The sequence below is a fragment of the Cervus elaphus genome, chromosome 4, assembly GCF_910594005.1.
Source record: "Cervus elaphus chromosome 4, mCerEla1.1, whole genome shotgun sequence".
Taxonomy (NCBI): domain Eukaryota; kingdom Metazoa; phylum Chordata; class Mammalia; order Artiodactyla; family Cervidae; genus Cervus; species Cervus elaphus.
Genome location: NC_057818.1, coordinates 67,595,189 through 67,608,523, shown reverse-complemented (window position 1 = coordinate 67,608,523; position 13,335 = coordinate 67,595,189). Strand labels below are relative to the sequence as shown.

Below are 13,335 nucleotides of genomic sequence, written 5' to 3'. Positions count from 1 at the left end.
GCACCCCCACCCACCCCCCGGCCCGGAGCCCGAGGATGTCATTTTCCAGAGCCCTTTACGCAGGCACTTAGAATCGGCAGAAATTCCCAGAGTCGCGCCCTTCGAAGAACCAGGCTGGCTTGCGGTAGCCATATTACCCAGGAGGCTCTGCGGCAAGAGTCCCGCGTTGCACGAGACTTCCGGCGGCGTCCTCGTTGGCGTCTTGTTGCGTCCGCCTGAGGTGTGCTTAGCTTCGTAGGCGTCTCCGAGCCCCTCAGCGTACTCGAGGCTGTAGCAGAGCGAGTGGGGAAGAGGCTTCCTCCCCGCGCTGCCCAGAAATAGAGTCGAGGGTGGGCGTGTGGGGGGAGCGCAGTTAAGCCCTCGGAACCCTCCGTGGTTCCCCACCTTGCATGGCTGGGAACCCTGCGCGGGGCACCATGGCGGCCCTGGCAGCACAGACCGATCCGGCACCGGTGAGTGGATGGCCCCTCAGGCCCTTTGAACCCCCTGCCACGTCGTCCCAGCTCCCACACAGAGAGGAAAGTGTTGTCCAGGGTCTCTTCGCTTCCCCTAACTCTGGGGACTGTGGAGGCTGGTCAGTCAGTCCTAGCCGAGTGTCCTAAATCCAGGCTGGGGTTGATATGGACGGGTTCCCAGTGCAGTTGATCTGTGCAGGGGTGTCCCAAGCACACGAACCACTAGATGAAAATGCTGGAGGTGAGGCTGAGCGGCGTGAAGTTGTGAATCTCATAGCTTGTTGGAAACCGTGGAGAAAGGTCTGAAATGGCGGACTGAAGAAAGGGTCCACTTCTTAGGTTGGTGGGCACCATGGAGGATTTGGAGGCGAGGAGGGGAAGCAAGCTGATCCAGATTTTAATAGGTTTCCTCTACATGTCGAGTGGAGTCGCCAGCGAAGGAGAGGGCTCCCTCCCCGACACGTACGTGGAACCCTCTGTATCATCCTCCATGTATGTGTTGCCGGTGTGCAGAACGAACTTTAGAGCTCACAACCTGGGTTCAGCTCCAGGGTCTGCCCCTGCCCAGTAATGGGGAAGGTTGCTAGGTCCTGACTCTCCAGTTTCCTGTGCTTTGAAATGGGGTTAATCTTCCTTCTAGGGTCCTGGTGAGAGATGAGTAGGGCAGGGTGTGAAAACTATTGAATGCAGCACCTTGCACCCAGAGACGCTCAGGAAATGCTAGTTGTCTCTTTTCCATTTCTCTGATTTCTAAGGTCGAAGGAGGTCTTTTTGCCTTGGCTTGTCCTGAGGGCAGTGCGAGAGAAATGGGCTCAGAACCCTCTCTGTCCCTGGACCTCCTGAATGGACTGAGGAAAGCGCTTTGAGGAAAGCGCTCAAGGAACAGTATGGAGACTTCCGTGTATGTTGTGTCCATGCCCTTCCCAGGGCTGTGACCTTGAGCAAGTCTCCTTGCTGCCCTTGTCTCCCATCCCTTAGGGTTAATGAGGATATTAACATTTCCTTCTCCTGGCTTGAGTTGATCTGAGAGGGTGTTCCCCAGTATCCAGCCAGGTGGCATGGCTCCAGACCCTTCAGGAGCAGAGCCCCTTGTCCTGAGATGATCTTAGGGACCCCCTCCCAGGGAATCAGGTCCTGGGGTTCCCCTGGTCTCAGGTCTGTGTCCAGTTGAGGCCGGCAGGAAGGAGAGCCTGGGGACAGATTCACAGTGTGTACAGCATTTTTAGAATCAGGATGCTCAGTCGTGTCAGACCTCCTTCAGTCCTGTGTCCCCATGGACTGCAGGTGCCTCTGTCCATGGCATTCTCCAGGCAAGAATACTCGGGTGGAGTTCCATTTACTACCCCAGGGGATCTTCTAGACCCAGGGTTTGAACTCGTGTCTTGCGTCTCCTGCATTGGCAGGCAGGTTCTTTACCACTAGTGCCACCTCACTGCTCCTCTGCTAGGAGGACCCTGGGGTGGGCTGGGAGCCAGGAAGGTCACTGGATTCATCTTGGCAGTTGCCATCTGTTTATGCAAAACTAGCTTGCCATTTTCAGCAGCAAATTCATCCTTTTATTAAAGACATTTCCTTTTATGTGAAAAGTGAATTGATTAAATATAGGGTGATGGTGTCTTGTGGGAGCCTTTGAATGTCAACACACAGCAGGCCCCAGGATTCTCTCCAGCATGTGATGCTGTTTGCTCTTGTCACAGCCCCAGTCACCGCCAGGAATTGTCTTGTGTATTTGCTTTTTGTTTGTGTGGCCCCTCATCAGAGAGGGCTTCTTACATTTGCTCCCAACCTACACGCTTCCCTCATCCCTGATGGCTCAGTTGGTAAAGAATCCGCCTGCAATGCAGGAGACCCCGGTTCAATTCCTGGGTTGGGAAGGTCCCCTGGAGAAGGGATAGGCTACCCACTGCAGTATTCTTGGGCTTCCCTTGTGACTCAGCTGGTAAAGAATCCGCCAACAATGTGGGAGACCTGGGTTCAATCCCTGGTTTGGGAAGATCCCCTGGAGAAGGGAAAGGCTACCCACTCCAGTATTCTGGCCTGGAGAATTCCATGGACTGGATAGTCCAAGAGGTTGCAAAGAGAGTCGGACATGACTGAGCGACTTTCACTTTCTCTAATCTTCCCACTCTGTTTTCTTTTTTAAAAATAATTTTATTTATTTATTTGTGGCTGTTCTGGGTCTTTGTTGCTGTACAGGCTTTTGCTGCTTGCGGTGAGCCGGGGCTACTCTTTTTTTGTGATGCGCGGGCTTCTCATTGCAAAGGCTTCTCTTGTTGCAGAGCCTGGGCTGCAGGTGCTGGGACTTCTGTAGTTTAAGCACAGGAGCTCAGTAGTTGCAGCTCCCGGGCTCTAGAGCACAGACTGAGTGTGACACATGGGCTTAGTTGTTCTGAGGCATGTGGGATCCTCCTGGACCAGGGATCAAACGGCTTTCTTCCACATGGGCAGGCGGGTTTTTTACCACTGAACCATGAGAGAAGCCGCCCCTCTGCCCCCCACTCTGTTTCCTCATCACGAGAATCCTTAGAGCCAGCTGATGTTGTCTTGCTCAGATATTCAGTTGCTTATTGAAGATCCGTGAATCCCTGTTTGCTGCTTTATCTCTGGGCCTAGAACAGGGCCGGCCCTATATGTAATGGGCTCACTAGCTGCTTGTGAACTGGTGGGTGCTCATGACACTTGGAATCAGTTCAGACCCCAGCACGGCCCCCTGCATCTGTCCCTCTGACTCCCTCTGTGTGGACTATGTGTCCCCTTCCCCTCCCATACTTCCCCAGCTCACTGCCCTCCAGCTGCACCATCCTCCAATTGCCAAGCTCCTACCGACTTCCCAGCCTTTGCCCTTGCAGTCCCCCCTCACCCAGGATGGTCTCCAGTTCATCCGTGTGCATTGTTCAGATCTTTGCTCAAATACCACGTCTTCTTTGAAGCAGTTCCTGATCTTTCTAGTTCCAGCTAAAGTACCGCCTGCACCCATTTGCTTGGGATCTGGCTTTTTTTGTGCAGAGCTATGTGCTGGTTGAGATTTTCCAGGGCCTTAGAGGGGCAAAGAGGAGAAATAATCATAAAAAACAATGGTCATAGCGGGCTTTCATGGGGCCCTTGATTTGCTCTGAAGGACCTTTGTTACCTTTCATCTCCTTCAGTCCCCACCTCCTCAGTTAGTTTCTGTTATTTTACAGAATGCTTTATAGAAGAGAAACTTGAGGCTCAGAAATGTTGTTACCTGCACCGGGTCACACAACTCTCAAGTTAGTTGAAACTCACACCTTGTCCATCCACCACCAGAACCTGTGTTCCCAACTACAGCAGGCTGGAAAGGCCTGAGGCGAACACCTGAAATAAGCAGGCTCTGATCCCATCCAACAGCCCTAAAGCGCATGATGCTACTCTGTTTGACTTGCCAGGCACCAGTGACCCTCAAGGATGTGGTTGTGACCTTCACCCAGCAGGAGTGGAAATTACTGGACCTGACTCAGAGGACCCTGTACCAGGAGGTGGTGCTGGAGACCTCCAGGCTCCTGGTCTCACTGGGTAAGTTTCTCCTCACCTCCGTGATGGCAGGGGTGGGAGTTCTGCAGCCTCCTTCTGGTTCCATCCTTTCAAGGCCTGGATGGTGGTGCCGCCCGCCGCCCCCTCCCCCAGCCCATCTTCCCTGCCATGTTCTGGGCTCGCCTCCTCCCACTTGCTCTCCTTTTGTCTCCAACACGGATGGTTGAGCAAGAAGCCTGGTCCTCCTGGCGGGAGGAAGTGGGGCTCCTGGGAGCAGGGTGTCCTGAGGACCTGTCCCCAAGTTCTGGAAGAAAACGTGCTTGTGCCCTGGCTCTGGGTCTCACCCTGGCTTCTCTCTGTGAGTCTGCTCGGGTAACTGTCTTTTCACAACTTTGGGTAGGAGTGGGCACCTCAGTCCTTCTCTCTGAGATCCCCAGATTTCTTGTCTCTACTTTTTTGTGCGTGCCTATGTCATGCCCTTTCTGTGAAGGTGTTTTTGTGGCAGGAAGTGACCTCTTGCCCCAGCACTCAGCAGGGGCTCAGCCTGGGGCCCCTGCAAAAGATTCCCATGTCAGGGATCTGACTGGACAAACCTGGCTGGGTCAGGTGGCCCCAGGCCTGATCCCAGAGACCTGATTTGAACTGGCCTGTGGTGAGAATCAGCATCACCTGGTGAGACACACGGACTTAGATTAATCAGAAAACATCTGTGGGAAGAGTGGGTATCTTTTCCAGGGGTCCCGTGGCTGCACTAGAGCAGGTTTTGGATTCTATAGGATGGAGGCTGTTGTGTAGACATTGCCCAAGGCTGGTGTTTGTGCCTTGGTTGCAGCACCCAGGGCAGCATTTTTTTTTTCGTGCATGGGAGCGCCGTTATTCTGAAATCTTCCCTGTCCTAAAAACCACACTCTATAGAGAGAGTCTTCATAGTCTTTACAAAACCCCTTTGTTCTGTATCTCCACAAACAGGGTATCCCATTTCCAAACCAGAACTGACCTGCCTGTTGCATCCTGGACGAGAGCTATGGATGGTGAAGAGAGGACTTTGCCCAAGCACTTCTTCAGGTGGATTGCCAAGATCCAGGCAGTGGAGGTCACTGCAGACTGGGAGGGACTGTTGCCTCTGAAATTCTGGGGAAGCTTCTTATTGAGACCTCCCTGGGGACATAGGTTACACCCAAGAAGTTGAAAAGGCCAGAACCAGCTTTGAACAATCATTAGATCCCTTGTACAACCATGCCCAGGTCGTGTTCATTATATGCGAACAATCATTAGATCCCTCACCCAGTCATGCCTAGTTCCTATCCCTTTTATACCCCTCATCATTCCTGACTCCATCCCCTTCCTGAACTTCATCCCGGTCCACCTCTCTCATCATCTCTTGTCTGCATGATACTGCACACCCCATGATCTCCACACTTCTGCTCCGTCTCCTACACCAACTCTCCCAGCCACTCAGCTCACCTCAAACCCTCACCACTCCCCACCTGCTGGGACCTCAGCCTATGAGAAAATTCATGTTGGAAGTAAAGACTGCTTGCTTCTCTTTCCTTCACTCAGTCCTTTCAGACTCATCTGCATCTGATTGCCACTTGAAGCCTTTCTTCTCACCTCCCTGTGTCCCTCCCAAGACAAATTCCTGCATTAGAAACACCTCCCACCTTCTTGGGAGTTCTTATCATCTCTTAGTTCCCACCCCCCACCCCCTGAGCTCTAGAATGGCCTCTGATCAGTGTGACTGTCTGTACAACCAGCTTCTCAGAGGCTGTTTGTAGAAGAAACAGACTTCCATTCATCCCCCTTATTCTTTTTGATTTTTTAAAACTGAAGTGTAATTTACACATATCAGTGTTCATGACTTTTAAGGGCTTAGCTTGATGAATTTTGACACATGAATAAATTCAAATAACTACCATCAGGTCAAGATCCTGACCTTAGGAGGCTCCTTGCAAGCATTCTTAGTCCATACAACCTTTTACAAACATAACCACCAGTACAGCAAGGAATTTTCACTATTCACGAGTGGGTAAAACAGAACTTCATAATGTGTTTTCCGCTTATCTCCTATTGATCATCAGGATGTCTGTGAGATTCATTCAGTTCAGTTCAGTCGCTCAGTCATGTCTGACTCTTTGCAACCCCATGGACTGCAGTGTGCCAGGCCTCCCTGTCCATCACCAACGCCCAGAGTTTACTCAAACTCATGTCCATCGAGTCGGTGATACCATCCAGCCATCTCATCCTCTGTCGTCCCCTTCTCCTCCTGCCTTCAATCTTTCCCAGCATCAGGGTCTTTTCAAATGAGTCAATTCTTCACATCAGGTGCCAAAGTACTGGAGTTTCAGCTTCAGCATCAGTCCTTCCAATGAATAATCAGGACTGATTTCCTTTAGGATGGACTGGTTGGATCTCCTTGCAGTCCAAGGGACTCTCAAGAGTCTTCTCCAACACCACAATTCAAAAGCATCAATTCTTTGGCGCTCAGCTTTCTTTATAGTCCAACTCTCACATCCATACATGACCACTGGAAAAACCATAGCCTTGACTAGACAGACCTTTGTTGGCAAAGTAATGTCTCTGGTTTTTAATATGCTGTCTAGGTTGGTCATAACTTTTCTTCCAAGGAGCAAGCGTCTTTTAATTTCATGGCTGCAGTCACTGTCTGCTGTGGTTTTGGAGCCCAAAAACTAAAGTCTGTCACTGTTTCCACTGTTTCCCCATCTACTTGCCATGAAGTGATGGGACCAGCTGCCTTGATCTCAGTTTTGTGAATGTTGAGCTTTAAGCCAAATTTTTCACTCTCCTCTTTCACTTTTATCAAGAGGCTCTTTAATTCTTCTTTGCTTTCTGCCATAAGGGTAGTGTCATTTGCATATATGAGGTTATTGATATTTCTCCCAGCAATCTTGATTCCATCTTGTGCTTCATCCATCTCAGCATTTCTCATAATGTACTCTGTGCATAAGTTAAATAAGCAGGGTGACCATATACAGCCTTGACGTACTCCTTTCCTGATTTGGAACCAGTCTGTTGTTCCATGTCCAGTTCTAACTGTTGCTTCCTGACCTGCATTCAGATTTCTCAAGAGGCAAGTCAGATGGTCTGGTATTCCCATCCCTTTAAGAATTTTCCAGAGTTTGTTGTGATCCACACAGTCAAAGGCTTTGGCATAGTCAATAAAGCAGAAATAGATGTTTTTTTGAAACTCTCTAGCTTTTTCAATGATCCAGTGGATGTTGGCAATTTGATCTCTGGTTCCTCTGCCTTTTCTAAATCCAGCTTGAACATCTGGAAGTTCACAGTTCACATACTGCTGAAGCCTGACTTGGAGAATTTTGAGCATTACTAGTATGTGAGATGAGTGCAATTGTGCGGTAGTTTGAGCATTCTTTGGCATTGCCTTTCTTTGGGACTGGAATGAAAACTGACCTTTTCCAGTCCTATGGCCACTGCTGAGTTTTCCAAATTTGCTGGCATACTGAGTGCATCATTTTCACAGCATCACCTTTTAGGATTTGAAACAGCTCAACTGGAATTTCATCACCTCCACTAGCTTTGTTCATAGTGATGCTTCCTAAAGCCCACTTGACTTCATGTTTCAGGATGTCTGGTTCTAGGTGAGTGAGCATACCATTGTGATTATCTGGGTCATGAAGATCTTTTTTGTATAGTTCTTCTGTGTATTCTTCCCACCTCTTCTTAATATCTTCTCCTTCTGTTAGGTCCTTACCATTTCTGTCTTTTATTGTGCCCATCTTCCCTGGTGGCTCAGATGGTAAAAGCGTCTGCCTGCAATGTGGGAGACCTGGGTTCAGTCCCTGGAGAAGGAAATGGCAACCCATTCCATTGTTGTTGCCTGGAGAATCCCATGGATGGAGGAGCCTAATGGGTTACAGTCCATGGGGTCGCAAAGAGTCGGACACGACTGAGCGACTTCACTTTCTTTCTTTGCATGAAATGTTTCCTCAGTATCTCTAATTTTCTTGAAGAGATCTCTAGTCTTTCCATTCTATTGTTTTCATCTATTTGTTTGCACTGATCACTGAGGAAGGCTTTCTTATCTCTCCTTGCTGTTTTTTGGAACTCTGCATTCAAATGGCTATATTTTTCCTTTTCTCCTTTGCCTTTAGCTTCTCTTCTTTTCAAAGCTATTTGCACGGCCTCCTCAGACAGCCCTTTTGCTTTTTTGCATTTCTTTTTCTTGGGGATGATCTTGATCCCTGTCTCCTATACAGTGTCACAAACTTCTGTCTGTAGTTCATCAGGCACTCTGTCTATCAGATCTAATCTCTTGAATCTATTTGTCACTTACACTGTATAATCGTAAGGGATTTGATTTAGGTGAAATCAAATTTATTCATGTGGTTGCAGTTACTTGGAGTGTGATGCTTTCATACTGTGTAATATCTCATTGTAGTAATATGTTGAAGTTTATGTTATCTATTCTCCTGTTGATGAACATCAGTAGTTGCCATTCATTCGCTCAGTCATGTCTGACCCTTTGCAACCCCATGGACTGCAGCACACCAGGCTCCTCTGTCCTTCAGCGTCTCCCAGAGTTTGTTCAGATTCATGTCCAATTGAATTGGTGGTACTATCTAACCATCTCATCTGCTGCTGCCTCATTCTCCTATTGCCTTCAATCTTTCCCAATAGCAGGGTCTTTTTCAATGAGTTGGCTCTTCATATCAGGTGACCAGAGCATTTTTTTGGACATTATAAACATAACCACTATGAGCAGTTATCTTGGGCATATACCCAGAATTGGATTGACTCAGACATGGGATAGGTGTACATATTTAACTTGAAGAGAAAGCACGCAACAATTTCCAGTGTGGTTGACTTCCGGCACTCCCACCAGCCACGTGTGAGTTCCCATTGCTCCCCAGCCTGTCAGTGTTTGGTGTTCTCTCATTACTCTTTGTGGCACTTTAGACGAGGTTCTCAGGACCACATACCTCCAGCCAAACCACAGCAGGGTGTCAGGGGGTAACATTTCCATCTTCCTTTTCCTGCTTGCTTGGTGATTTTGTTTCTTCTGTGTTGGCATTGCTAATAGGCCTCATTTGTGTATTGGATTCCCTTCAGGCGACAAAGCAAAAACCAAGACCACAGAGACTACTGCTGCTCAGCAAGCCTTGTTCAAGGGACACTTACTTCAGAGGTCAGTGTCTCAGGAAGGCTGCAGTGTTTCTCCGTTGGGGCAAGCTTGGGAACTGGAAGGAGCGTCAGAAAAGCAGGAAGGGCATTTGAAGACAGGAACAGTCCTTCGCAAGGAAACCCTCCCTGGAAAGAGGATCCCTGAATGTGGTGATTTGGGGAGAGGTGACAGTCTGGGCTCTAAAGATTTACAAGATCAAGTCTCCTCAGGAGATGATCTTCATGCATGTGAGTCACGTGGATCAAGGGCAGACCCCCTGTTTCACGGAGGGAAGAATTCCTACAAATGCAAGGAATGTGGGAAAGGGTTTGTCAAGAATCGCTTCCTTCTTCAACATCAGCGGATTCACACTAGAGTAAAACTCTATAAATGCAGAAAATGTAGGAAGGCGTTTCCCAAGAAAGCAGACCTCACTCTACACTACAGCATTCACACTAGGGAGAAACGCTATGAGTGCAGCGAGTGTAGGAGAGCCTTCAGCCGCAAGTCTCACCTCACGGAGCACCAGCGGATTCACACTGGAGAAAAGCCTTTTGTGTGCGCTGAGTGTGGCAAAGCCTTCAGCCGCAGGTCACACCTCACGGAGCACCAGCGGAGTCACACTGGAGAGAAGCCCTATGTGTGCAGTGAGTGTGGAAAGGCCTTTGCCCACCAATCTGACTTCATTCGGCATAAGAGAACCCACACTGGGGAGAAGCCCTTTGAGTGCAAAGAGTGTGGGAAAGCCTTTAGTGACAGCTTTTCTGTAACTCGCCACATGAGGTGTCACTCTAGGGAGAAGCCCTATGAGTGCAGTGAGTGTGGAAAAACCTACAGCTACAGCTCAACCCTTACCACCCATCAAAAGATTCATAGTGGAGTGAAATCCTACACGTGTATGAGATGTGGCAAGGCCTTTTACAAGAAGGCTGGGCTCAGCCAGCATCAGAGAACTCACATTGGGAGGACTTCTTTAAAGTAACTATTGTGGTGAATAGTTTGGCCAGAGGAAAAATGTTCTTTGGCATCTGAGACTATGTACCCAAGTAACACCGTGTGTCCCCTCACGTGCTCAGTTTTGCTGTGATTGTGTGTTACCTTTAGCTGTAGCTGAGCCCTTTCACTGCGGAGGTCTTGTCCCAAGACATGATTTGGTTCTCAGCAGAAGGATTTTCTTTCTACACCTTAAAGCTCCTTGTTGTTACATGGCCCACAAAGAGACCTGGAACTCACTTTGTCCCAACACAGGAGTTATGTGCATCCCCATGGATGAAGGACCCCTTTCCCTAATGACTTGTGTCACCCCATCTAATTTTCTGTGTACAGAGGGGTCCACTGTGTTCTTTCTGGTTTGATGGGCAGGAGTCGTGAGAACCCCATCTTTCATCCCTGTTGCTCCACACAGTGTCCTGGGTTATGGAGATACATGGGTGACTGGGACACGAGTCTTGTGACTCATGTCTAGAGTGGGAAACAGACGTGATAACACACAGGTGAGGTATGTCAGTGTTGTTGCTGTGATAGTGACATGCCTGCAATCCCCATTCTGCATAATGAAGAACAAGGTCAAAACTTTGGCATGGAGGCCAGATGTGATCAGGAGGAGTGGTCCAGTGGCTGCAAGCTTGGACTCTGGGGACAGTTGGGATGCCAACATTCCTGAGCTGTGCCTATCACCATCTGGATGACCTTAGTCATGTCATTTCCCCACAAGTCTGTCTGCATTGTGAAAGTAGAAAGATGTCTCTTAAACTGTAATGCATGGGAAGAGGAACAGAAGGTATACAGGGATGACATGCAGACTGTGAGGGACGGAAGAGCCTCAGTCACGTTTGAAGATGGAGAAGAGCACGACTTGCAAAGGAGACAGCATGTGCCGAGGTCCTGAGGCAGGCCAGAGCCGGGACTGGCAGAGGAAACAGCTGAAAACCAGTGGGTCCAAAGGAAACAGGTGGTGGGCAGTGAGATGGAGGGGCAGGGCATCATGAGAAATGTGGATTGCATTGCAGCTGCTCTGGGAGCTGAGGAAGGGACTCAGGACAGTGGGATGATGTCATTTGTCTCTAAGCCTCCCTTTGGCTGCTGTGTGGAGCACGGACTGAGGAGGATCAAGAACTGATGTTGGAGAGAGGAAGCCACTACAGTCCAGGAGGAGGTTGACAGTGGACTGGCCCAGGATGGTGGCTTTGGAGATGACCTGGGACACGTTAAGAGGCAGAGCTGATGGGACATGTGCATAGTTTGGATGTTGGGGTGCGTCTCCGGGAATGACTTTGCCCCTTCAGTCCTGAACAGAGCCCTCTGCGTCCATAGGAAACATGACCCATGGCTTGACGGTGTGTTCCAGTTTCTTAGTCACAAGTTTCACAGTTCCCAGTTTTACAAGTGTGGTGAGTGAGGCTGAAGGTCCTTTTCTGGGACACACAAAAGTCAGAAAGACTTCTTGTAGTTCATTCTGGTAGTTTGGGCAGTTGAATTTTCCATGACCTTATTTCTCTGACTCAGGAAGGGTCCTGGCCCTGCCCAGATTATATGACTTTAGGCAGGAGGGTGAGTAGAGCAGTGATGAGATTTCTGTCACTTGGGCCAGCATTCTCAGCTGTGGTATTTAGTGGTGCCCATAACTCAGACCAACTCAGGGAACTTTTGGGTTCTTGGTTTTCTCCCTTGTAAACTGGGAGTTGGATTAACCATTGGAAGCTTCATTGTTTATGAAACAAGTGTGTTGGCCAGCATGCCTCACTAGGTGCTTGTGCAGGTTAAAGGACAGTGTTGTAAAAAGACTGTCGTGTGGCTGGTTGTGTGGGTGTGCTTAAAAGCTGGCTGCTGTTACTCACAAGTTACCCCTCCATGCCATTCTCTTCTTTCCTCATCAGGAGATGCGGTGCTTGTAATTTCCTGGTGGCTTCTCAGCAGATTTTAGTTCTTAAGAAGCTTGATCATGGGCTCTAGTGACATTCAGCATGAAGTCTTGGTTCTCCATCAGTCAAATTTCTATTTCTCTGAATAGAAATTCAAAACCTCCCTTTAAAAATCTCTTGTGAAGGGAATTTTGAGCTGTCCAAAAGTACTGACTGCTAATTTAATTTATCCCATATTTATTTAATGTTATAGTTGATATACATAATTTGAGTTTAAATATGCACTCTTATTTTTTGGATTTTTTTGCATCACTTGTTCTTTTTCTGCCCTCCTCCCCTTTAAACTTTCTATTAATTACTTACAGGTTTTCTTTATTCTAGTTTGGAAAGCATATTCTCTAATTGTGTTTGTTATTGTTTGAGATTTATAAGCACTTATTAAAAACAGTAGAGCACAGAATTATCATTACTTTTTCTTCTTCCCTACTATGTAAGACACTTACCAGTATATCGGTATCTCAGTCTATGTGTTGAGACCTTGTATGTTAGTTCCATCATTCTAACTCCACAAGGAAACCATCATTCATGTTTAATACAAATTATGAGCAGTTATATCCATCTACGCAGGCATTTACCCTCTTGGATCCTCGTTGTTTCTGTCATTGCAGTTCTTCCATCTGAGATCAGTTTCCAAATCCTTAAATATAAACTTTAGGATTTCATTTTGTGTGTTAATTTTCTATTAAATTTCCCATATGGAGTTCAAAACAGTCATACTCTTCTTTTTTTGGCTACATCCTGTGGCGCATGGGATCTTAGTTCCCCAACCAGCATTCAAACCCTTGCTCCCTGCATTGGGAGTGAGGACTCAAGCACTGGAGCACCAGAGAAGTGCCAACTCATACTTTTTCTTAAAAGGCAACTTAGCTGTGCATATAGAAATCTAGATTGGCAGGCCTTTTTCTTCGGCAGGTCCTTCAGTAGTTCCTGCCACTGTAGTCTAAAACCATAATAATACTGGAAATGAGTGCCAACTTATTTTTTTTATTGCCTTGTTGTCTTAGTTTAGGTTAAGAACAGAGGAATGGGGTTTGAGGTTTTCAACCCAAAAGTAATAAATAGTGCTGAATGTGTAGGAGGGATAATAAAATCCATTATCCCAGTGACTGAGCTGATAGATTGTGCTAGAAACTGGGTAGATGGTCTCCTATCCAATTGTTTCTTTATCAACACCCAGCTTCTTTTCCATGGACCATGTCGATGAGTTCCGGACAATGGCATATGGGCAGAAGTGATTGTGAAATTGTGTCTTCACGGCAACATCTCATTTTAGCTTCTCTGCTGGGATGTCCCTGTGGGTGTGCGATTGCTGTTCTCAGACGCCCCA

The 13,335-nt window shown here is 47.9% G+C and overlaps 1 protein-coding gene across 1 annotated transcript; it reads left to right on the top strand.

The window, feature by feature from the left end:
• The first annotated feature begins 205 nt into the window (after positions 1 to 205).
• Positions 206 to 12,974, top strand: LOC122692663 (zinc finger protein 599-like). The gene is made up of 4 exons (XM_043900459.1): positions 206 to 452; positions 3,863 to 3,989; positions 4,917 to 5,012; positions 9,036 to 12,974. Exons 1-4 carry the CDS (start codon positions 390 to 392, stop codon positions 10,067 to 10,069), a joined length of 1,320 nt encoding a protein of 439 aa, XP_043756394.1. The 5' UTR covers positions 206 to 389; the 3' UTR covers positions 10,070 to 12,974.
• Positions 12,975 to 13,335: the final 361 nt, after the last annotated feature.